The sequence below is a fragment of the Megalobrama amblycephala genome, linkage group LG18 (assembly GCF_018812025.1).
Source record: "Megalobrama amblycephala isolate DHTTF-2021 linkage group LG18, ASM1881202v1, whole genome shotgun sequence".
Lineage (NCBI taxonomy): Eukaryota > Metazoa > Chordata > Actinopteri > Cypriniformes > Xenocyprididae > Megalobrama > Megalobrama amblycephala.
In genome coordinates this window covers 12,076,911-12,102,539 of record NC_063061.1, presented here as the reverse complement: position 1 = coordinate 12,102,539, position 25,629 = coordinate 12,076,911, and the positions used below count along the sequence as shown (strand labels likewise).

At 36.4% G+C, this 25,629-nt stretch overlaps 1 protein-coding gene across 3 annotated transcripts in view; it reads left to right on the top strand.

The window, feature by feature from the left end:
* myo5b (myosin VB) overlaps positions 1 to 25,629 on the top strand; it is a 64,094-nt gene that overhangs the window by 5,090 nt on the left and 33,375 nt on the right. For all 3 annotated transcript variants that reach the window (XM_048167429.1, XM_048167428.1, XM_048167430.1), the window contains exons 2-7: positions 17,032 to 17,142; positions 17,780 to 17,951; positions 18,810 to 18,954; positions 22,842 to 22,998; positions 23,692 to 23,835; positions 23,923 to 24,004. In XM_048167429.1, coding sequence (XP_048023386.1) covers positions 17,032 to 17,142; positions 17,780 to 17,951; positions 18,810 to 18,954; positions 22,842 to 22,998; positions 23,692 to 23,835; positions 23,923 to 24,004 — 811 coding nt within the window. The remainder of the gene's footprint in view (positions 1 to 17,031; positions 17,143 to 17,779; positions 17,952 to 18,809; positions 18,955 to 22,841; positions 22,999 to 23,691; positions 23,836 to 23,922; positions 24,005 to 25,629) is intronic.

Below are 25,629 nucleotides of genomic sequence, written 5' to 3'. Positions count from 1 at the left end.
ACTGCCATAAAAACGGACTGATGACTTCCTTGTTCTATGAAGTCCCTCCTTCAGAAATACGTAACGAGTTCTGATTGTGCCAGCGGTTCCTGTGTTGTGATTCGACAGCAGCTTAGCGAACCTTGCCCGGAAAGGTCACGCCTCTTACCATAACGTGGAGATGCACGCGCTCAGTGTTATTGTAAACATGTCTTTAATTTTACCCTATCAATTTGAGCCGGAATCAGACCCGGTGATTGGACTGCGGGATGAAAATAGCAGCGTTTTGACGACGTGGCGACAAACACACTCTACAAACGCAACTCTTGTGTATTCCTGTGGGCGGAGGTTAGTCAAAAAACTGTTTTAGTGACGTCATTAAAGAAGGAAGTAGAGGGATGTAGTCCAAACTGGCCGTTCGATGTAGGCGACTTCTGTTAAATAAAATATCTCGCTTGGCATTGAACTTTGAGCTTTAAAATTTTACAGATTTTATTTATACTCTAACAACAACATTACACACTAACTAAAGTTTGAAACATGGGCTCACGAAGAACGGGACCTTTAAAGAAAAATGTACATTATTGTTTGATGCTCCCTGCTTTGTGTATGTAAGTTACTATGTATCCTTTTGTTGGAGCTTTGTGTCTTTGTTTGGTTATCGGCCTCAGAAAGAGGATTAGTTTGGGGCACAATGCACCCCAGCTGAAGTTTCGACCCCCTCCTCAGTGGGAGCTATTGTTGAATTGACCCCAACACAGCCTAGATTTGATGGGGCTAATGTCTCTTTTTGTCCATCCCAAATAGACTCTCTTTTCTTCTGCCATGCTGTAAAAGAAAACACCCCCTTTCTATTTTTGTTCTCTGTTCTTTTTTGGTGTAATACATGGTCATCACTGTATCTCCTTGATTAAACCATGTGCTAAAGTACGTCACTGTTGAGGTCTCTCAGTGCCTATGGGCAGGTAAACAAGTCGTGCTCGGGTCCAGGGGGAACGTACCATTGGGGTGGATGTGCGATCGCACTCCCTCCACTCTTAGCTCGGCTAATGCCACTGCTAAGGTAACTGATGCATAAAGTCTCTTTATGCATCAGTAAAGTCTCTATGAGGAATGGAGAGAGAAATATAAGAGAAGCACTTAAGTTGTTTTATTGTAATGTTCATGCTTTATGTAAGAAAACAAAGTACCTCTGTAAGTTCCTGTATAACTTGTAATCTAAATTATGTCAGGTTTTAAGGATGTGGCTTATGATCAGTTCTTGTTTAACATCGCTTTAATGGCTTCATCAGCACAGTGATATGATTTACCCACCCAGTGATTATGGGTGTAGGATAGGCTACAAACAAGGCTGGGTGATGTTGCTTAAATGGTCAGTTCACTCAAAAATGAAAATTCTGTCATTAATTCCTCACCCTCATGTCGTTCCAAACCCACTTTCTTTCATCTTCGGAACACAAATTAAGATATTTTTGATGAAATCTGAGCACTTTCTGTCCCTCCGTTGACAGCTACACATGATTTGACATATTGACGCATCAAAAAGCTCATAAAGAAATCATAAAACTAATCCATATGAATCCAATTTTATGAAGAGACACAATTGCTTTATATGATGAGCAGATAAAATTTTTTCAATTTTATTCATCTTTTATTCATAAACTTTGATCTGCAAACATAAACAAAGCTTAAAGGATTAGTTCACTTCAGAACTAAAATTTCCTGATAATTTACTCATCCCCATGTCATCCAAGATGTTTATGTCTTTCTTTCTTCAGTCAAAAAAAAGAAGGTTTTTGAGGAAAACAATCCAGGATTTTTCTCCAAATAGTGGACTTCAACAGGGTTCCAAATTGCAGTTTCAGTGCAGCTTCAAAGGGCTCTACATGATCCCAGCCGAGGAATAAGGGTCTTATTTAGTGAAATGATTGGTCATTTTCTAAAAAAATAAAAAATTATATACTTTTTAACCACAAATGCTCATCTTGCACTAGCTCTGGGATGCGCCACACATCACGTAATCACGTTGGAAAGGTTTTAATTCTGAAGTGAATTATCCTTTAACTGAACCTGCTTGACATTTTTAAAGCAAATACAATCTAACTATAAATTAATTCACTAAATGAACACAAGAATATTAAATCATTTTATTTAAATGCACATTTATAACAATACATAGTAGACGGTCATTTTTATAATAAATAAAAATGTGAACGTTATTAATAATATGAATTATTTTGTTGTAAATTGATAAATTATATTAAATGCATTGAAAATATGCAATATAATCTCTCAAATATAAAGCAATGTATCTCACTATGCAATATAGCCTCCCATTTTGCATGTGTTTTTATAATGAAGTGGTAATTTTATACAGAATTGGGAAATTAGGGACAACAAAACCTCTTTTTTTTCTTCTTCTTCTTCTTTTTTTTTTCCTTCCCCAGTGCTCTCCTCTCACTTTTCATTGATTTAGCCGGAAGTCTCCCAGGGTGGCTCACCTGTTAACCACTGCTACCAAGCCTCACGCTGGGTGCGTCACACTCAGGTAGTGGTGTCATATTTCACATTCAGGCAGCCGGCCAATCATTCCTGGACAGTGGTCAGGACAAAGATCACAGGTGGAAAGGAAAAAAAAGTGTGACGCGTCCCCCAGGAAACACCTGATCTTTCCCTCTAGGACTTTTGTGAGTGTTGACAGTGATCAGGGTGTGGCTAGCAGAGACGCAGAGCTTTGTACTAACCATTTACCCTGTAGCCTAAGGGAAATTGTGCTGAATCTAGTGAAGCCTGAGACTTCCTGACATTGATCTTTGCCCTGCAGAAATATACTAGGGGTGTAATAATTGTCTTTTTTTTTAAATGTATTATTTATAGTAGTTACAGCTGTTATTCATAAATGTGATTATATGTTATTATGGTATCTTCTCTTCAAGTTTTCTGCATGTCTACATGTCAGCATGACATCACAAATTGACAATATTTAATACACAATTCTGTTCTAATTGTGAAAATTCATTGGTGCACTCTATTCCAAAAAAAACCTACATGTTTTTCTTGTTCATTTTTCATCAAAATACAATAATTTGCTATCAATTTGTATTGACTTTTCTTTTAAAATTACACTACTATTCAAAAATTTGGGTTAAAATGTACTGTTGATTAAAATGCTTATTTTGGTATTTAATTTGTTGGGAAATGTATTGGCTTGGACGTGGTGCTGATAACCCCATGGTGACACCAGAATAAAAATATTCACGATTTATTTTAGATTAATATGTTTGCTCTCTGTCACTGACTAGATATATTTAAAATAATGTAGGCCACTTTTTACTGGTAACAAAAGACATTTGGCATTATCAAGACCCACAAATATTCCCCCATTGCATTGTTATTAGGGCTGTCAAGCGATTAAAGGTGCCATCGAACGTTTTTTTACAAGATGTAATATAAGCCTAAGGTGTCCCCTGAATGTGTATGTGAAGTTTCAGCTCAAAATACCCCATAGATTTTTTTTAATTCATTTTTTTAACTGCCTATTTTGGGGCATGATTAACTATGCACCGATTCATGTTGCGGCCCCTTTAAATGCTCACGCTCCCTGCCCACGGAGCTCGCGCTTGCCTTAAACAGTGCATAAACAAAGTTTACACAGCTAATATAACCCTCAAAATGGATCTTTAAAAAGTGTTCGTCATGCATACTGCATGCATGCGTCGGATTATGTGAGTATTGTATTTATTTGGATGTTTACATTTGATTCTGAATGAATATGAGGCTGTGATCCGTGGCTAATGGCTAATGCTACACTGTTAGAGAGGTTTATAAAGACTGAAGATGTGTTTATGAATTATACAGACCGCAAGTGTTTAATAATGAAAATAACGATGGCTCTTGTCTCCGTGAATACAGTAAGAAACGATGGTAAATTTAACCACATTTAACAGTACATTAGCAACATGCTAATGAAACATTTAGAAAGACAGTTTACAAATATCACTAAAAATATCATGTTATCATGGATCATGTCAGTTATTATTGCTCCATCTGCCATTTTTCGCTATTGTTCTTGCTTGCTTACCTAGTCTGATGATTCAGCTGTGCACATCCAGGCGTTAATACTGGCTGCCCTTGTGTAATTCCTTGAACATGAGCTGGCATATGCAAATATTGGGGCGTACACCCCGACTGTTACGTAACAGTCGGTGTTATGTTGAGATTCGCCTGTTCTTCAGAGGTCTTTTAAACAAATGAGATTTATATAAGGAGGAGGAAACAATGGAGTTTGAGACTCAATGTATGTCATTTCCATGTACTGAACTCTTGTTATTTGACTATGCCAAGATAAATTAAATTTTTAATTCTAGGACACCTTTACAAATTTTAATCTAATTAATTACATGATGTGCCGATTGATTAATCTAATTAATCGCACCTCAAATTTGGCTGATAAATTACCCCAAAAAGATTATTTGAAGTCATAATTGTGTAAAGCATCAAATAAACAAAAAGTTGATTCAGAAAGAAATGTTTTATTTGATTCAACATAAATGTATTACATAAACTTTTGGACCATTAGGTGGAGTAAATGATTGAGAATTTTCATGTTTTGGGTGAACTATATCTTTATATTTATTAATATGGAAATATGATATATATATATATTTTTTTTAAACGCCAGTAGGTAGCGGTAAATGTCTAATTCATTCCATTCATTCTTAAAATTTAGATTTCTCTGATCTACATATGTGCATTTTAAGATGCTTGAAGGCCAAAAAATTGGAAAATAGCTTTAAAATCTCTCTTTGTCATCACCATCATCACTTTCTCTTTCCTTTTTCCGTCTGTCTCATTATCTTTGTCTCTGAAGTTGTTTGCATCCCTGGTTACTTTTGTCGGCCGTTCAACATTTCAAGCATAAAACGGTTATTAAGAAATGGGTATTTTAGCTACTTACATCTTATCTCGCACTTGATGACCGCTAACTGAAGCGTCACGCTGGAACTCGCGCTCAGCAGCATTACGCACTGAGTTGTTGCCCTGCCTGCATCATATTCATTATCAACTGTATGAAATGTCAGATGATGACCTACATAGGTCTGGGGGCGGGGCAAGTGTGTTAAATGCGTTAAAAATTTGAATACCATAATTGTTGCATTTTTGTATTGCGATTACACTGTGACATGATATTGTTACACCCCTAGTCAGTAGCAATAATTTGTAATCGATACGGAACTTAATAGGTAACCAGTGTAGAGATGATAAAATTGGTGTTATATGATCATATTTTCCTGACCTGGTAAGAACTCTTGCAACTGTATTTTAGACTAATTGTAGCTTGTTTATTGAGAATGCAGGACAACCACCTAGCAATGCATTAGTAATCTAGTCTAGAGGTCATGAATGAAAACAACAAAATGAAATAACAAAATAAATTAAAGGTGCCGTAGAACGTCTTTTCAAAAGATGTAATATAAGTCTAAGGTGTCCCCTGAATGTGTCTGTGAAGTTTCAGCTCAAAATACCCAATAGATTTTTTTTAATTATTTTTTTTAACTGCCTATTTTGGGGTATCATTAACTATGCACCGATTCAGGCTGCGGCCCCTTTAAATCTCTCTCGCTCCCTGCCCTCCCGAGCTCTCGACTATAAGTGCAGTTATACAGTGCATAAACAAAGTTCACACAGCTAATATAACCCTCAAATGGATCTTTACAAGATGTTCGTCATTCATGCTGCATGCATGCATCGATTCCTGTGAGTATAGTATTTATTTGGATGTTTACATTTGATTCTGAATGAGTTTGAGGCTACAAGCTCTGAGGCTAACAGGCTAATGCTACACTGTTGGAGAGATTTACAAAGAATGAAGTTGTGTTTATGAATTATACAGACTGCAAGTGTTTAAAAATGAAAATAGCGACGGTAATAAACGATGGTAACTTTAACCACATTTAACAGTACATTAGCAACATGCTAACGAAACATTTAGAAAGACAATTTACAAATATCACTAAAAATATCATGATATCATGGATCATGTCAGTTATTATTGCTCCATCTGCCATTTTTTGCTATTGTTCTTGCTTGCTTACCTAGTCTGATGATTCAGCTGTGCACAGATCCAGACGTTAATACTGGCTGCCCTTGTCTAATGCTTTGAACATGGGCTGGCATATGCAAATATTGGGGTCATACATATAAATGATCCCGACTGTTACGTAACAGTCGGTGTTATGTTGAGATTCGCCTGTTTTCTGGAGGTCTTTTAAACAAATGAGATTTATATCAGAAGGAGGAAGCAATGGTGTTTGAAACTCAACGTATGTCTTTTCCATGTACTGAACTCTTGTTATTCAACTATGCCGAGGTAAATTCAATTTTTGATTCTAGGGCACCTTTAAATATCCTGTTTTGGTCTGAAATGCACCACATTATGGAGTAGGTTGTGAATTATCTTTCATGTTTAAAGGTGAAGTGTAGTTTTCATGCCACTGGTGGAATTATGCACAATAGATTGTTTCCAAACAGGTTTCCCAAACACTACTGCCTTTAGAAACCAGGCATCGAATGTTTGAGGACAAATATATTCCTAACCACAAATTTAAGACCCAGTTTTATGGTGTATTTTCGGTCACCATTCGCTCTGATCCTTTCTTTTTTCAATCAAAATCATACGGTTAGAGTTGTCGGCAACATTCACAGCTCAGTCAAACAGCTGACGTGTCGTGGATGCAGGTCTTTTTGTTATGCAGCTCAGGGAAGCCATGAAAAACCAGTCGTACAGGTCTCACCCCCTGTTTCTCACCAGCTCCCTCCCAACCACAACAGCTTTTCCACTCTATCTGTGGCCTTCATTACTGTGTCCTTCAAGCCCAACAGATCACGACTCTAAGAGCTGACTCAGATAATGAAACAAAAGCATCACTTTTCTTCATAGACAGCTAAATTGTTTGATCGCTTATCTCTGTCTTATTATTTGTGTCAATGTAGAACACACACACACAAATGATGCAGTTTGGCTTCTTCTGTTGAGGCCCTAAACTGTGTGACAGTCATTCCTGTATCTTGGTAGCCAGGCTCCCATCTTGTAAATAATCCTGACAAACTTGTAGCTGATTGTATCGACTCGGTGTCCCAACGGTCTACTGAGAAGTTCCATCTCATTACGGTGGCTGGAAATGCATTGGAACAATTAGCAGAGCAGTCAGGCTCACACGATGACAGGACATTGCTCAGGTGTGGAATGGAATGCATGCTAAATGCTGGGGTTTTCTAGTCTGGTTAATCGTTTCCCTTCGTGGCCTTTGTTAGAGATGTCGTCATTGCTTCTTCATGCAGTATCAGCTTTTATGGTTCAAAGATCATACCTGTTTTAACTGATTTTTCCATTTAAGCTTCGTCATGCATGCTACTTGAATTTGTGTTCTGAATGTTTGTGAGAGTTAACAATATGGAGTTTAAAAGCAAAAGAATTTGTCTCTATTAGACATACAAAAATGTCGGTTGTTAAGGCTTTGAGATGTGGCATCCAAGGCTGTCTTTCATCAGACATGCCATTCATGATTTTTAAAGGGATATTTCACCCAAAAATTTCAATTCTGTCATCATTTAGAACAGGGTTTCCCAAACAGGGGTTCTTGTGTTGATGAAAAGCTAATAATTATATTGAATGTAAAATTAAAATAAATAATTTGGGCTGCATGAGAATCGCAATATAGTGTGATTAACAAATCAAAGGTTGCAATTTAATGAAATAATTGTATAGTCTGATTTCAGAATGAAGCATGCATGCAGCATATTTCATTATTACAATTCTCAAATATTTTTTATTTTACAGTACAATTGACCGTTCGCAAAGACCCGCCCACTTTAGTTACTGTTGCTATGTCCGACAAGCTATGCCGTTCTCTTTCCACACATCATGTTCTCACACAGTGAAAAAGGTACATGCGGAGCAAAGAGGACACTGACAACGCATCGACAGACAAGACAGAGAAGGTTACTTTCGATATGAAACAAACTCTCAAATTTCAAATATTGTAATTTTTAAAGAAATTTAAACAATACATACTGTTTTGTGGCTCTTTAATGCATCGTGACAGATTGCCGTGCCTCAGTTCAAGCGGCTTGTGAACAGATCATCTCTTCTTACTAGTTAATTTATAGCATCAAATAATAAACATGAAAGAACATCAGAAAGAATGTTGTTTCAACCGCGGAAAGACGTCAATACACTCCATTTTTCAGGTTCAAGTCCACCAACATAATCTACTAAATCACCTGACTGCTTTGTCGGACATAATGGCGGATTCTGCGTTATGATTGGTTAGATCGCCTGTCAATCAAATTCCCTGCAAAGGGTCAATTAGTAATTTACAACACCAATATATTTCTCTGTTTATTTTTAGAATTAGTTAAAACATACTACTAATATAATAAAAAAAGAATTAAATGTTTTTAAATATTATTATTATTATTATTATTATTAGCAACACCAGAGAACAGTGAACATGCAAATGGGTCATTAAATTATTGAAATATTGACTTAAACTCTGAGCGGGTACCTCAAGTAAATATTGTATGCCTAAGTGGTTCTAAGTTTGGGAACCCCTGATTTAGTAAAAAAAATTTTGTCCAGACAGTGAAACTCAATGGGGTTTAGACCCCAATGTTCCATTATCTTACTTTGTGTTCCACTGTAGAAAGGTTTGGAATGACATGAGGGTGAGTAAATGACTTTGGGGTGAATTATTATAACATTTTTCAAGTGTGAGAAGCCTGTAAATATCCTCTCTGAGTTGAATTTTTCATTTTTCTTGTTCCTGATACTTTGCCATCTCATACATTCTGTAGAAATCCTGTCACATCCATTTTTCAAGCCAGTTTTTCTGGACTCACAGGAAATAGTTGATAGCGAGATGCTCAGTCAACTCTGAGGAACTGGTATTGATTAATCCATGTGAAAACAGACCAGAATAACTGAGCCCTTCATAGTCGTCTTTTAGAGCTGCTAACCCCATTTCGTTGTTGTGTACTGTATGCATACAATGACAATAAAGATTCTTAATTTGATATTCTGTCATATAAGCTCAAAAATGGCACAGGATTACTAAGTGAAATAGTGAATTATCAATTGTATGAAATATATTCATAATATGTTTTTAATATATTGCTGAATAAAAAAAATCATAATCTGCATTTCCTCAACCTGATTTGACCAAAAATGTTGTAATGCATTGTGGGATAAGACATTTTGTGTGAAGCATATACGAAATGTGTGTTATATGATGGTATGTATTGGGACAGCATTCTTGTCAGGAGAAGATGCAATGGGAAAACAGTATTTATATGGGGTCAGGCAGCTATAACAGGTTATTATGGGATAATGTAGCCGCCACAAGCTGTCAACTTTAATCTCATCCTTAATCTGCCATAATCTGCCAATCATGCATTCTTTCCCTTCAAAAGAATCCTCATTTATTTCAGTATTGATTGTACACATGGACACTTGGGGCATGTTTTGATGAGGGTTTTTTTTGTGTCTGAATGCTTTTTAAAAATGGGACATGCACAGGGGCACAAAGTGACATTAATTAGTGTAAATTAATTAATCGAGTATGAAATGGGGCAGTGTTTCTCCCCACCCAAAAAGGAACATATAGACTCTATTGTTTAGCCAGACTGGAACTCTCCTAATCCTATAGTGTGGGTATTTATGTAATCATTGTTTTGGTAATGAGGTATTTGATCATGCACTGAATTCATTAATCTTGAATTAGGCCTCAGTTTATTTCATGTGATTGGATCACATGCTTTTGTTTTTTTAGCATCGCTAACAGCAATTTATCATCGAATTCTGAAACCAAAAAGTAGTGAGAAAGACGATATTTTTTAACAGGTATAGACCATCCATCCATCCATCCATCCATCCATCCATCCATCCATCCATCCATCCATCCATCCATCCATCCATCCATCCATCCATCCATCCATCCATCCATCCATCCATCCATCCATCCATCCATCCATCCATCCATCCATCCATCCCAATTCTATATCCTGCCCATTGTTGTACAAATTGAAGCTTTGAAAACAAATACATTGAATGTATCTATGTGCAAAAAAAGGAAATTGTATATTCGAAAACAAAACAAATGTTTGACCACTGTTTTATTATTTTGCTTACAAGTCTACACCGTACACTAAGTGCAACTTTGTAACTGCTGTTATTTGCTTGACAACATCGAAAAACACCCAGGCCTACTGTTATGATCGTCCGCTGATGCTGTCATAGTAGACTCCCAGGTTCTGTCATCAGAAAGTGATTTACAAACCAAATAAGTCGATGGTCTCGCGCAGCACAATTTGCATGTGGCCTACTCTACTGAAACACTTCTATATTAGGGCAACTGTGGACCTATTTGAGGTCAAAGCATCATATTTCACTTCATTCATTTCGCTTTCTGTAAACACGCCCATCTGTGAAGTTCCTTTACTGTGTGTACCTAAAGCTTTTAAAAGGATAGTTCACCCAGAAATTAATCTTTTATTTAGTCCTCCTTAATATTACTGTCATTGTAACAAAATATCTATCCTTTGGCTTCATACAATTTGGTATATAGCACACAAGATGTTTACAATTTTTTTTGTACTTTTTTTTGAGCCCATGGTCACACTGTAAAAAAAAAAAAAAAAAAAAAAAAAAAAAAAAATATCCTGTAAAATGAACGGTAAAAAAAACAGCAGCTGTGGTTGCCAGAACTTTACCGTAAAAAATCTGTTAAATTTACAGTAAAAAAAAGTATTTCATTAACTGATATAATGTTAATGTTGTTAACCAACCTATTGAATTGCTAATATCTGTTTTGTACCTTTGTAATACACTGACAACCACCAATCACAGTGGTGATGAGAGTCACATGATGAATCAAAGCTCATCACAAGCAGCTTTTCCACAAGCTGAGAAGGACAATACTAATATATAGAAGATTCAGAGTGTCATTCACACAAACACCATCATGGTAACACACATGAAATTTAAAAAATGCAATAAACATTAATTTAACGTCAGATGTAACATAAAACCCTAATGTACATAACTGATTAGAAAAAAATAAGAAGAAACAGTGTTATTTCAACAAAAATACATCAAATGTGAAGTGTCACGCAGGGAATTGTGGGAATATCAATTTATGGTTTTTCACTGTAAATTATACAATGACGTTATTTTTTTACTTCCAAAAACTGTAAATTTAACGGTATTTTACTGTAAACTTACAATAAATGTACCGTTAGATCTATAGTTATTCACAGTATATAGTACGGAAACTTTCTGTAAACCAATTAACTGTTTTTCACCCTAGCATTTTTACAGTTTTTTACCGTTTAAATCACGATAATGTTTTACAGTGCACTATTCACTTTAATTGTATTAAAGAAACGTCTTCAAAACATCATTGTTTCTGTTTCACGTAATAAAGAAAGCTATATGAGTTTGGAAATGACGAATGAGGGAGAATTTCCACTTTTGTAGGTGAACTTCAACTTTTAAGTGAAGTCTGTTAAATCAGGACAGTTTCTCAAATGAGTTTCCTTGAGCTTGTAGCTTCAATAATCGACAGAGGTGATGCAAGACTTCATGGAATGAGGTGCATTTTCTTATCACACCTGCCCCAGATTTCTCGTACTTACTCAGGGTTCCTGAAATGTCAGCGATGTGCAACGTGTGTGCTTTGAATATTCTTGAATGGGCAAGTTTCTAGGCTGCTTCTATTGAATATGTTCATATGACAGTTAAAACAGGTTTGTTTTGTTCTATATAGGCAATTATAGATTGCTTGTTTAAGAAACCCAGCAGTTTTAAGATGTTGTTCTTTGTGCCCAGCACAAAAAATTATGGGTAGTGTCCAGACCTTAGATTAAGTCCAATCACACATCACAATCCTAAACTACAGACCATTCTTCATTATTTAGTTCCTGTTCAATTGTGTAGAGTTTTCATTTTTATGAAGGCCGCCAGACTCGTACTGTACTTTAGCACTAGAGTGACGTTTTTGATAAGATTAAAAACCATATATATAATTTTTTTTTTTTTGCTCTATGTTAAAAATGCCACTTGTTTTGCTGAATATTTGCCACTTGTTTTAAAATTATGTAATATATGACGTAATATATGTAATATATTCATTCATTTTTAAGAGGTTGACAAAAACACTTGCAGCATTTACATGTTTTTGTCCTATAAATGACTTTCTAAATTATAAATACCACTGACTAGCAGTAGCAGGTGGCAAATTGCGACTTGTTGGTTGCTAACATTGGACCTTTGAGAGGACGTCTTGTTGTTTTCCACTTTATGAAAATTATGCAGAGGGCTCTATTAAAAAGTTTCAATGAGTTGGTGCTATCAGCTCTTGTTGTCATCAAACATCTTATTTTGTGCTGTAGCTGTGAACAGCCGGAACGCTACACCGAAACATTATTAGACAGCGTGATGTAACAGACTGCAAACCAGACAGGACCCCTGCTGTTCGATCGACATATCTGTTTCCGCTGCATCTTGGTGAATCTCATGCTTCGCTCTTAGTTTTTCTTTTTATTTCCACCTAAGGCGCAGCACAGACTGTCTGAGTTCAGTACGTCCCGTCATTTCACTCAGCTTGGTTAAAGTACGTCCCCATTGTGTCAGATCAGATCAGATGAGCCCAAACTCTAAAGCTGGGTAAACTTTTTTTTATGATGTACTTTATGATGTTTTTTGTCAGATAGTTATGCAGTGAGATCTTCCATTATTTTTTTTTAATAAATAAATTGGCATTCGATCAGGCTGCAGGTGTGACCTGTAGAAGTTTAGCCTTTGCTGGTTAGCGTATCTTTGTTTAAAACAGTTGTGACCACAAGTAAACTGTTTGAACAAAAATCAACTCATCACCTCCTTTCCCTGCATTCGATGTTGACAATTCAGTGTTGCACATGCTCACTGTAACTAACTAATGGAACCGTCATATGAGTAATATCAGAAACAGCATGCTCAAAGGCAGCCCCAGATCCATTCATATCTCTAAGTCATCCTGCAGTATCTCTCGCTCCGCCTCTAACTAGGATTAAAAATGCAGTTGTCAGCAGGGAAGGCTCTGATATGGAGCAGCTTCTGTGGAGAAGACTGTGCAAAGTGCAGCTTTTGAATTAAGAGGCGTACCCAGACTGAGGTGTCCTTTCACAGTACTGTATGCAATTCATAGTTTTCACAATATGTCACACACTTATAGGAACCTGGAGGTCAAAACAAGGCTTTCCTCCATTGCCCACCAGGTTACTAATGTAGTAAGTCAGTTATATTAAAAAAACAAAAAACAAATACAGTATACACTTTATTGATGATGCAGACTATGTACAATCAAGCAGAATATAAACACAATGCGCAGTTTCTCGTTAAGTGTTAAATAAAACCGTGTAACCATTTAGCGCATTGCTTTCATATTCTGGGCTCATCTGCTCTCCTGTATGTAGTTTGCATCATCAGTAAGGTGTACACTGAATTTGATCTTTTAATTTCACTGTTTTAGCACATTAAGGCACTTTAAGTGTTTTTTTTATGTTAAATGTTGTAGAATATCCCTTTATTTTTAATGGTTGAAATATTGAAATAGTGGTCATATCCTTGTCAAATCAACCAAATTTCAGAAAATTCCCTGGCTTAAATTTGTGATTTTATTAATATTATTTCTGTAGAAAGACAAACATAAATAGTGATGAAAGCCAAAATATTAAAGGTGCCATCGAATTGAAAATTGAATTTACCTTGGCATAGTTGAATAACAAGAGTTCAGTACATGGAAATGACATACAGTGAGTTTCAAACACCATTGCTTCCTCCTTCTTATATAAATCTCATTTGTTTAAAAGATCTCTGAAGAACAGGCGAATCTCAACATAACACCGACTGTGACGCAACAGTCGGGATCATTAATATGTACGCCCCCAATATTTGCATATGCCAGCCCATGTTCAAGGCATTACACAAGGGCAGCCAGTATTAACGTCTGGATCTGTGCACAGCTGAATCATCAGACTAGGTAAGCAAGCAAGGACAATAGCGAAAAATGGCAGATGGAGCAATAATAACTGACAGGATCCATGATAACATTATATTTTTAGTGATATTTGTAAATTGTCTTTCTAAATGTTTCGTTAGCATGTTGCTAATGTACTGTTAAATGTGGTTAAAGTTACCATCATTTATTACTGTATTCACGGAGACAAGAGTCGTCACTATTTTCATTTTTAAACACTTGCAGTCTGTATAATTCATAAACACAACTTCATTCTTTATAATTCTCTCCAACAGTGTAGCATTAGCCGTTAGCCACAGAGCACTGCATCAAACTCATTCAGAATCAAATGTAAACATCCAAATAAATATCATACTTACGCGATTAGACATGCTGCATGACGAACACTTTGTAAAGATCCATTTTGAGGGTTATATTAGCTGTGTGAACTTTGTTTATGCAATGATAGAGTCGAGAGGTCGGGAAGGGGTGGGCAGCGCGAGCAATTAAAGGGGCCGCAGCCTGAATCGGTGCATATTTAATGATGCCCCAAAATAGGCAGTTAAAAAAATTTATTAAAAAAATCTATGAGGTATTTTGAGCTGCAACTTCACAGACACATTCAGGGGACACCTTAGACTTATATTACATCTTGTAAAAAAACGTTCGATGGCACCTTTAAATGTCACAGATTTATATTTGCTGAGTAATCCACTAGAGGGGGATCAAAATGACAATTTTCACCTGAGATTTGGAGGCAATTTACAGGGGTGTAAAAATGACTTTAGATGGCAGCATCATTATTTTATTTTTACACAGAGATTGGTAAGTCTATTAGTAAGATCTGTTGACTTTAGCAATCTTTGTTTCATTATATGCCAACAGTGACCATAGAAAAATGACAAAAAGCACTTCTTTTGTTTTTTGCCTCAAGTTTGCATGCCTGTAACTCAAGAATTATTAAAGGTATCTTAATATCCTTTTAGATTCTGGTTCTTAACAAACTTTCTTTTTGGTATTCTCATTTTAAAGGCCCTCGTTGGTTCAATCCCAGAGATCTTAATGCGGCTTCATGAGTAAATTAGTAAATTGTACACAATTTCAGTGGTCAAAAACTAAATGTGGGTCACTTTGCATACAGCTGATACTTTTTTCTTTTAAAGAGGAATATCTAAAGAACAAATAATGTTGAAACTAGAAATGTATCTCGTGTTTTTCTATCAACCCATTTGCATAACATACCTCTTTGAGTGCCATAAATATTCCTTTTCCAAAGTTTGCATGCCTGTAACTCTAAAAGTATTAAAGATATTCATTTTCAACTTTCCTTTTGATTTTCATTCCTTTTGAAATCTTCATTTTCAAGGCCCTATACAGTTCTCAAAGCAGCTCCATGTTCAGGTTTAATTTGACCAGTTTTCAGTGATCGAAAACCAAATGTGGTTCACTTTGCACACAGCTGAAACTTATTGCATTTAAAGAGAAATGTTTGTAGAATAAATAATGTTTAAACTAGAAATGTATCAAAAACGTTTAATTTTGATGCTTTTACTAATTTTTATAAAAATGCTACAAGTATAAGTGGCATTCACACCACTGTACCAAAAAACTCAAAATTTCTTATGTTTTATAGAAGAAATAAAAGAAAGTCATACAAATTAAATTGGAACGATGCGAGGAAGAGTAAATGGTGACAGAATTTTCATTTTTGGGTGAACTGTTCGTTTATATTATGCATCCTGGTTCCAGCTTGATCACTGAGTGTTTGTCACAACAGTGTTTGACTGGTTGCTGTTTAATGTGAGAGCATGATTTGTTAGTTAAGAATCTGTTAAGGCTGATCATGCAGAGTTGTGGTGGATTTAGTGACTGAATGTGCTTCTAATAAACTTGCGGCTCTTTAAGCGGCTTATACCGTCTGAGTTTCTTTTTTGAAGGTCAAGAGCCGTGTTCTTTACAAACATAGATCGTCAGCGGAAGCTAACTTCTAACTGCCTTCAGGAGAGATAACAGCTCTCTCTCATTACATACTGTAATCACCAACACACAAACACTGAGACACTGTGCATCACTTGGAGCAGAGGACACAATGGTTTATTATTTAGTGGTGTCTTATTTTTCTTTGATTCATGAATCTCTGTCTCTTTCTTTAATATCTTGGTTAAACCTCAAGGCTAACTGGATGAGAATCCATCTTTATTAGTCCTCTGCTGGGTACTGCAGAGCTCTCTCTGGCTTCTGGGTCATGATAGATGAATGGTTGTCCAGCAGCTACTAGTCCAAGGAATGAATATATATATATATATATCGCGGATAGATGCCTGCTTTCAAAAGCTTTCAAATGCTCCCATGTGTATCTCTGTAAGCGCTTGGTGAAGAGCTTCATTGATGACTATTAACAGCGTTGATCATTGAAGCCAATCACAGACATATCTGATGAGCGCGTCAACACAATGGCCAATCGGAGGTCTTTACGAATCCGCTCGACAGCGCTCAAAGCGTCACATTTTTAAGTGCCAACAGTTTGCCTAAAAGAACACATAACATTCAAATGTTTTACATGTGGTAGGGAGCAGGTGTGGAATTTTTAACTCGTACCAACTAACATTTTGAAAATACGAACATTATCATAAATCTGAAAATTTACATCAGAACGACTTTACAAATGATTAATTCTGCTTGCGTTTCATGAATGAGGCCCAGTCTGCATACACCTCACTGCAGTTCAATTTATCTCTGAACTCTTCTGCTGTACTGCTGAACCTCCAATTATATACAGAATCTGCTGATAAAAGCACTGGAGCTCTTATTCAGCTTTATTCATTTTTGTCTGTTCCTAGATAGGAAGATGAATGACCGCTTGGGTCGTTGTCCTCATGAATAAGTGAAACCATGATTGTGGTGTTTGTTCATATGTTGTTTGATATGTGTTGATCGAGCTTATGGACAATTGGCAGTGGTTTCTTTTATCTAAACATGGTTTTTATCTGTGTTTCAGTACACCCGGGTTTGGATCCCTGACCCAGATGAGGTCTGGAGGGGGGCTGAAATCATCAAGGATTATAAGGAGGGAGACTCAGTGCTTCACCTCAAATTAGAAGATGAATCGGTGAGTATAAACCCTCCCCTCTTTCACCTAATAGTTGACAATATTGGTGGAAAAAAACACCTGGTTTATAAAAATCAAAATTTTCTGTTTTCCGACTACAAAACAAAAACTCGTTGAATTGCACATATCCAAAACAATCATGTTTATGTTTCCTATCTGGACAAAGCCTAAGAGTTTCATTCAGTTAAAATGGATTGATTAGTGATTTTAAGCAGACTGAACGATGCTGGGTTTAAAATCTCAGTCGTGAAACAGCAGTTGTGAACTAAACTAGATCTTAATGTTTCCTGCATTAGTTTGGGTTTCACTGTACTGAGGAAAGTGTGTCGAATGAATCATTGATTATGTTTTGGTGTGTAAGAAGTGCAGGCCCTCAGAGGAAAAGTTGTACGCCATATTCTCGAGTGTATTATCAAAAAACAATGTTGGAGAAGCCTGAATAAACCAGTAGATGAAATAAAGATCAGCATGACTTATTGAAGCTCTTGTGCCTGTAATGCATTACCAACACTCTCAGTCTGCCATAAGACACTTTTTGACTCTTGAAGCCTTCGAAGTTATTTCACATTGTGGTTTGAGTCTAATCAATTTCTAATCTACTGTTTCAACTTAATGGCATTGCTGTCTCTATTCCTAGACGTTAGAATATTCAATTGGTCCCAAAGACAATCCTCTTCCATTTCTTCGGAATCCTGATATTTTGGTAGGAGAGAATGACCTTACTGCTCTCAGCTACCTCCACGAGCCCGCTGTGCTCCACAACCTCAAGGTCCGCTTCCTTGAATCCAATCACATTTACACTTACTGTGGTAAGTCATGTGTGTATGTGTTTTTCTGCATATATATGTATGCATATATAACTCCCTCAGTTGTTGTTCTAACCTCCCACAGATTTTAAATGTTGAATGTATGTCTATACTTATTTTTACCTCAAGTTTGATTGTAGGGAAGCTGTAAATATTGTAATTAGGTGTCCAAGGTCAACAGGCTTTACTGGAGACTAACAAAGACGACGTCTCTGTTTAGTCTACACTCTGTCTAGTTTTAATCTAGTTACTCTGTCCCTATGACAACATGGCCTTGTTAATAGGTTGTGACATTTTGGGATTGCGTTTTATATGTGGGTGTGTTTATTTCTACTGAAAAGTTTTTCTGGAGAATAAGACATTAATGTATGTTTGAATCCGAACTCTGGATGACGTGTCTTGTCAGACAATCAAGAAGAGTGGATCTGCTGTTTTCTATACACCTACGCTATGGTTATACGATCTCACAGATATTTGTGGTCTACTGTTGTTTGACTTGTTTTATTATTGCTTCCGTCTTTTGTGCTTTGCAGTGACTGAATGATACCCATTATCATCTGTCAGGTCACAACAATACCCATTTCTCTTTTATGTTTTATGACTTTTATCTTCATTTTCACTTTCACAGACGTGTGTCTGTTTTGTGTTCTCTCTTTTAGACTGACACATCATGCATTAACGTTATTTTGCTTGCTGTGACATCATTCGATGATTGATGTCACCTAATATTTATGGTCATGAAAAAATATTTAAACATTAATCTGCATCATCATGAATTTGTCTGATATAAATTATGCGATTTTGCATATTAACTGTGCTGCATAGTTGTAGGTATAAACCTGTGTAAATCTTTCTCCTCAGGGATTGTTCTGGTGGCCATCAATCCGTACGAGCAACTACACATCTATGGAGAAGAAGTCATCAATGCGTACAGCGGCCAGAACATGGGGGACATGGACCCTCATATATTTGCTGTGGCAGAGGAAGCGTACAAACAGATGGCCAGGTTTGTGCAAGTTTTTTATTGTTTTATAAGATGACAAGCTACGCTCAAAAGCTATTCTTTGAATTAATGTAATTAAATCATGGAAAAGATTTCCGCGTGATTAAATGGCTTTCTTTCAGCATTAAGCACTTTTGTTAGGCTAACCTAAATTGCATAGATTGGATCAACTTAAGTAAATGAGTTGGTCCAAAACATTGCAAATTAGTTGGGCTGACACTATTAAATTAAGCTGTGCCCAACCATAGTAAATAAGTTGAATCAACATTAATAAATTAAGTTGACCCAACGTAAGTACATTAAATTGGAATAACAGAATTGCATAATGCTGAAATAAAGCAACTTAATCATGTGGAAATCCTTTCCATGATTTTTTTTATGTTCGTTCAAAGAGTTATTTTTTTGAGTGTAAAGTGCTATGAAGTGGTTTCAGTCATTTTGCTAAATTTAATTTTGATACATTTAACTCCGCCCCTCTCTCTGAAAGCCCACCCACCCAAATGCTATTCTTGTGAACTTTCTATTCATCAAAGAATCCTGAAAAAAGTATCATGAGTTCCGCAATAATATTAGGCAGCACAGCTGTTTTCAACATTGAAAAGAATAAAAAATGTTTTTAAGCAGCAGGATTTCTGAAGGTGACACTGAAGACTGTGACACTGAAGACTGGAGTAATGGCTGCTGAAAATTCAGCTTTGCCATCACAGGAATAAATTAGATTTTAACATATATTGAAATAGAGAACAGTTATTTTAAATTGTAATAATATTTCACAATATTACTGTTTTTAACAGTTTTTTTTTTATCAAATAAATCTTGTGAGCATTCTTTCAAAAAAACATTTAAAAGAACATACAGATTCCAAAATTATATATATATATATATATATATATATATATATATATATATATATATATATATATATATATATATATACCTACTATTTTAGAGAACTAAATAATAAATGAGATTGTCAACCTATACTGTCATCTCATAAACAATTTTAATGTGACTTTTGGTGGTTTAGCATTTTCCAAGAAGAGTTTAAGAAGTTATTTGCATCAAATAAATGACAAAGCTGTTGGTTAAGCTCTGTTGTTTTGTAATAAAGAGCTCAGGTTTCAGAGCAGTGATTTCCACTGGCCATAAACAGCAAATGACAGCATGCGCTTTGAAAGCTGTGAGTAATCTGAAAGTTCAGCTTGACTTAATAATGGATAGAGTGGGCAGATAATCACAGTGTACGCAGCATCATTCTACGAACCTTTGTATTTACATGTGTTTTTTTGTTGCTTGAAACAAAAGGCAAAGCCATTTGCACATCAGGTTTAAGCTTGAGCTAAACATCCCACGCCGAGACATCATGATTTAATGACTTGTGTAATGCTGAAGTCCCAAAATAAGCTCAGGCGAAAGAGGAAAATACAAAGCAAGACTTGTGGTCAGACTATGCATTTGATTGGCTGTTTAGGTCAGGTTTTACATGTCAGTTATTCTGAATGGACACGTCAATTGTCAAAGCGGCCCTCTGCTGCAATTAGGCTTTCATGAGGTAGCTCTCTTGGGACGTGTGTGTCCTCGTGTACGTGTACGTGTTTTTTTTTTTTGCTATGCGCTATAAAATGTTCCTGATCCTTGCAGTTTGAGGTAACTTTATATAACGTAATAATTTAAAATATATACAATTTTATTAAATTGTAAAATATATATTGCGAATATATCTATATATTATATTTTGTAATTTAATGTTTTTTAATATCAAAAGCATTTGCATATGACGACAAATTCAGCTACATAATTTCAAATCAAAACTTCATTATTTTTTACTTTAAAAGTGTTTTGTGCTATCAAAATAAATGTTATGTATAATATTCTGATCTTCTCATATTTGAGACCAGAAAAAAAATTACAGTTTCCAAGGCTTGATGTACCCTTAATGTTGACTTTCTTTTATAAAAGCGTCAAATTGCAATCAAGTGTATATATATATAATAAAATAATAAATAAATAATAATAATTAATAAATTAATAATTGAATTATTATTAAATTAATTAATATTAATAAATACTTTTATATTTATATATATATATATATATATATATATATATATATATATATATATATATATATATATATATATACACAAACCTGATTCCAAAAAAGTTGGGACACTGTACAAATTGTGAATAAAAGCAGAATGCAATGATGTGGAAGTTTCAAATTTCAATATTTTATTCAGAATACAACATAGATGACATATCAAATGTTTAAACTGAGAAAATGTATCATTTTAAGGGAAAAATAAGTTGATTTTAAATTTCATGGCATCAACACATCTCAAAAAAGTTGGGACAAGGCCATCTTTCTGCCACTGTGTGGCATCCCCACTTCTTTTTATAATAGTCTGTAAACGTCTGGGGACTGAGGAGACAAGTTGCTCAAGTTTAGGAATAGGAATGTTGTCCCATTCTTGTCTAATACAGGCTTCTAGTTGCTCAACTGTCTTAGGTCTTTGTCGCATCTTCCTCTTTATGATGCGCCAAATGTTTTCTATGGGTGAAAGATCTGGACTGCAGGCTGGCCATTTCAGTACCCGGATCCTTCTTCTACGCAGCCATGATGTTGTAATTGATGCAGTATGTGGTCTGGCATTGTCATGTTGGAAAATGTAAGGTCTTCCCTGAAAGAGATGATGTCTGGATGGGAGCATATGTTGTTCTAGAACTTGGATATACCTTTCAGCATTGATGGTGCCTTTCCAGATGTGTAAGCTGCCCATGCCACACGCACTCATGCAACCCCATACCATCAGAGATGCAGGCTTCTGAACTGAGCGCTGATAACAACTTGGGTTGTCCTTGTCCTCTTTAGTCCGGATGACATGGCGTCCCAGTTTTCCAAAAAGAACTTTAAATTTTGATTCGTCTGACCACAGAACTGTTTTCCACTTTGCCAAAGTCTATTTTAAATGAGCCTTGGCCCAGAGAAAACGCCTGCGCTTCTGGATCATGTTTAGATATGGCTTCTTTTTTGACCTATAGAGTTTCAGCCGGCAACGGCGAATGGCACGGTGGATTGTGTTCACCGACAATGTTTTCTGGAAGTATTCCTGAACCCATGTTGTGATTTCCATTACAGTAGCATTCCTGTATGTGATGCAGTGCCGTCTAAGGGCCCGAAGATCACGGGCATCCAGTATGGTTTGACCCTTACGCACAGAGATTGTTCCAGATTCTCTGAATCTTTGGATGATATTATGCACTGCAGATGATGATAACTTCAAACTCTTTGCAATTTTTCTCTGAGAAACTCGTTTCTGATATTGCTCCACTATTTTTCACCACAGCATTGGGGGAATTGGTGATCCTCTGCCCATCTTGACTTCTGACAGACACTGCCACTCTGAGAGGCTCTTTTTATACCCAATCATGTTGCCAATTGACCTAATAAGTTGCAAATTGGTCCTTCAGCTGTTCCTTATATGTACATTTAACTTTTCCGGCCTCGTATTGCTACCTGTCCCAACTTTTTTGGAATGTGTAGCTCTCATTAAATCCAAAATGAGCCAATATTTGGCATGACATTTCAAAATATCTCACTTTCAACATTTGATATATTTTATTCACAATAGAATATGGATAACATAAGTTTATGCGATTTGTAGATTATTGCAATCCTTTTTTATTCACAATTTGTACAGTGTCCAAACTTTTTTGGAATCGGGTTTGTATATAGAAAACATATCATATGTTTCATAGACCTCCCTGTTCTGTAAGCACCAACTGATTAGTTGAATGCACTTTATTTATCATGCATATCATCTCAGGCATTCATATGAATGCTGTCTTCATCACTGTTTCTGTATGTAAACCTGAACTTTCTCCTGCAGAGATGAGAAGAACCAGTCGATCATCGTAAGTGGAGAGTCTGGAGCCGGTAAAACGGTTTCTGCAAAGTATGCCATGCGCTTTTTTGCCACAGTGGGAGGTTCAGCAAATGACACCAGCGTCGAAGAGAAAGTACTGGCCTCCAGCCCCATTATGGAGGTATGCTTTAATACTCCTGTTTTCTAATTTCCTTTCTTGTGAGGAAAATTGACCCCAGTTACCACATGATGTCAATGAGTTGAGAACCACTTAATTCACCGGCACATTACCAGAATAATTTGTGTTCAGTCTAATACACTTGTTCCACTAAGTACTTCCATAGTGTGCAGCGGCTGTAAAGGTGCCCTCACTTCTCTCATCACTCCATCTCATCGTGGCACTGACACAGTTGAGCTGCGAAATTAAACTCAAGATTCGGCAGGCCTGTTTGAACAGATAAGAGCAGAGCTGGCTTGTGTGCCCTTCAGGAAGATAATCTGTGTGCCAATGAGAGTGGCCAAATCTCACAGTCAATTTAGAGATATCATTACAGCTGAAATGAGCACTGGTGATAGAAGGGTCTCTTAGGATGCAAACCTAGAGATACTATTACAGGTGACTCATAACATCCTCAGCGCAGACAAACAAATAATGTGAAATCACAGTAATTACTCATTCTTAATGATGCTGCAAACAGGATTTTAGGTTTACGCCTCCTCAAACATGTTACACCCTCTGTTATGAAACTCTCTCTCCCTTCTTATGTTCTATTATGGTTCAATAATAGTCATTTGATAACCTCCTGTTTCAGATTATACCAACCAAAGAGTGATTCAACCATAAATAACACTCTTTTTCTTCCCTTCTGTGCAGGCAATTGGAAATGCAAAAACCACCCGCAATGACAACAGCAGCCGCTTTGGGAAATACATTGAGATTGGCTTTGATAGGAGATATCACATCATCGGTGCCAACATGCGAACGTATCTGCTTGAGAAGTCCAGAGTAGTATTTCAGGTGCGTTTCACACAGGAAGGAGGCTTTAAGATTTAATCGCAGCCCCTTGTGCTTTTCCATGTGTTGAACGTAAATATATTTTTGCAGGCTGAGGAAGAGAGGAACTACCACATTTTCTACCAGCTCTGTGCTTCATCCTCTCTGCCAGAGTTTAAAGATCTTACCTTGAGTAAGTGGCCCAGAGAACTCGATGATGGTTTGGTTACTTCCTGTATGATTGTATATACTGTTTGATGGCAGAAAAGTCACAAATATTTCTTAAAAATGTGGTCCTTGTGACACTAGATGCTAATATTTTTTCTGAGTCATGATGCAACTTGTCTGTCAAATTATTGTAATGACTTTAAAGGGTTAGTTCACCCAAAAATGAAAATTATGTCATTAATGACTCACCCTCATGTCGTTCCAAACCCGTAAGACCTCCGTTCATCTTCGGAACACAGTTTAAGATATTTTAGATTTAGTCCGAGAGCTTTCTGTCCCTCCATTGAAAATGTATGTACGGTATACTGTCCATGTCCAGAGAGGTAATAAAAACATCATCAAAGTAGTCCATGTGACATCAGAGGGTCAGTTAGAATTTGTTGAAGCATCGAAAATACATTTTGGTCCAAAAATAACAAAAACTACGACTTTATTCAGCATTATCTTCTCTTCTGGAATCCTTTCCATTGGATTGATTCCATTGAATCCTTTCATCTGTCGGCGTTGGTAATGAACTTTTACGTCGCCGTGGTTGTTTTTGGCGATTAGGACATCCGCGACATTTTGAAGCATCGAAAATACATTTTGGTCCAAAAATAACAAAAACTACGACTTTATTCAGCATTGTATTCTCTTCCGGGTCTGTTGTCAATCCGCGTTCACGACTCCGCTGCTGCTGCTTCTTCTTTCCTGTTTTACGGCGGTTGGCATCCAGCTTATTGGTGCATTACTGCCCCCTTCTGCTCCGGAGTGTGGTTCACGACTCCGCAGTGACGCTGCTGATGTAAGATGCTGCTGACGTGTTACCCAGTGCGCCCGAGCTTCATTTACAGTCTGAGGGTGACGCACGCTGCATTCAAGCTATTCTACATTGTTTGTATTTTGGTATTGCTATATTTTTTCTCATTAAATATTTATTAAATGTTTTAACAGCTGTGTTTCCATTACAAGTTACGTAAATTGAAATTATGAATTGAACCAATTGAATGTTGCCCAAAGGACACGTCAATTTCGCAAAAACTGCCATATATCGCAAAAAAGTTTTTATGCTCGCATGAGGTGGTTTTTCAGGCAATTTGAAAAGGTAATATTTCTCAAAACTGCAATGGAAACAGTTTTTTTTTTTTTTCGCATTTACAGATCACCTGGAGTAAGTAAAATTTGATCATTCTTTAAAGATGGCGCGGTATGTTTGGACAAAGGACGATACAGAGCTCTTTATTAACCTCATAAAAGCAACAAAAACAACAAAGAAATACCACAATTTATCAAGACCTCAAAGCAGACAGGAGGGAGCAACACCCAGAAACACCTCATATGTGGCCGCTCCCAACTAAAAGGGCCTTTCCTTACCATTAATGCTTGGATAACACGCCTACGTCTCCTTCGATTAAAAATAATGACTAGCGCGGTGGCTGCAATATACTTAAACTTACTAACATCCGTTGCCGTGATTTTTGGAATGACTGTAAAACATCTTGCTGACCCATTGCATTTGAATGGTATGATTTTGACTATAAAACCCACTGCTGCCACTGACAGTCTTTAAGTTTTGCTCATTCAAATTGTCTATTCACCCTCATGTTTTAG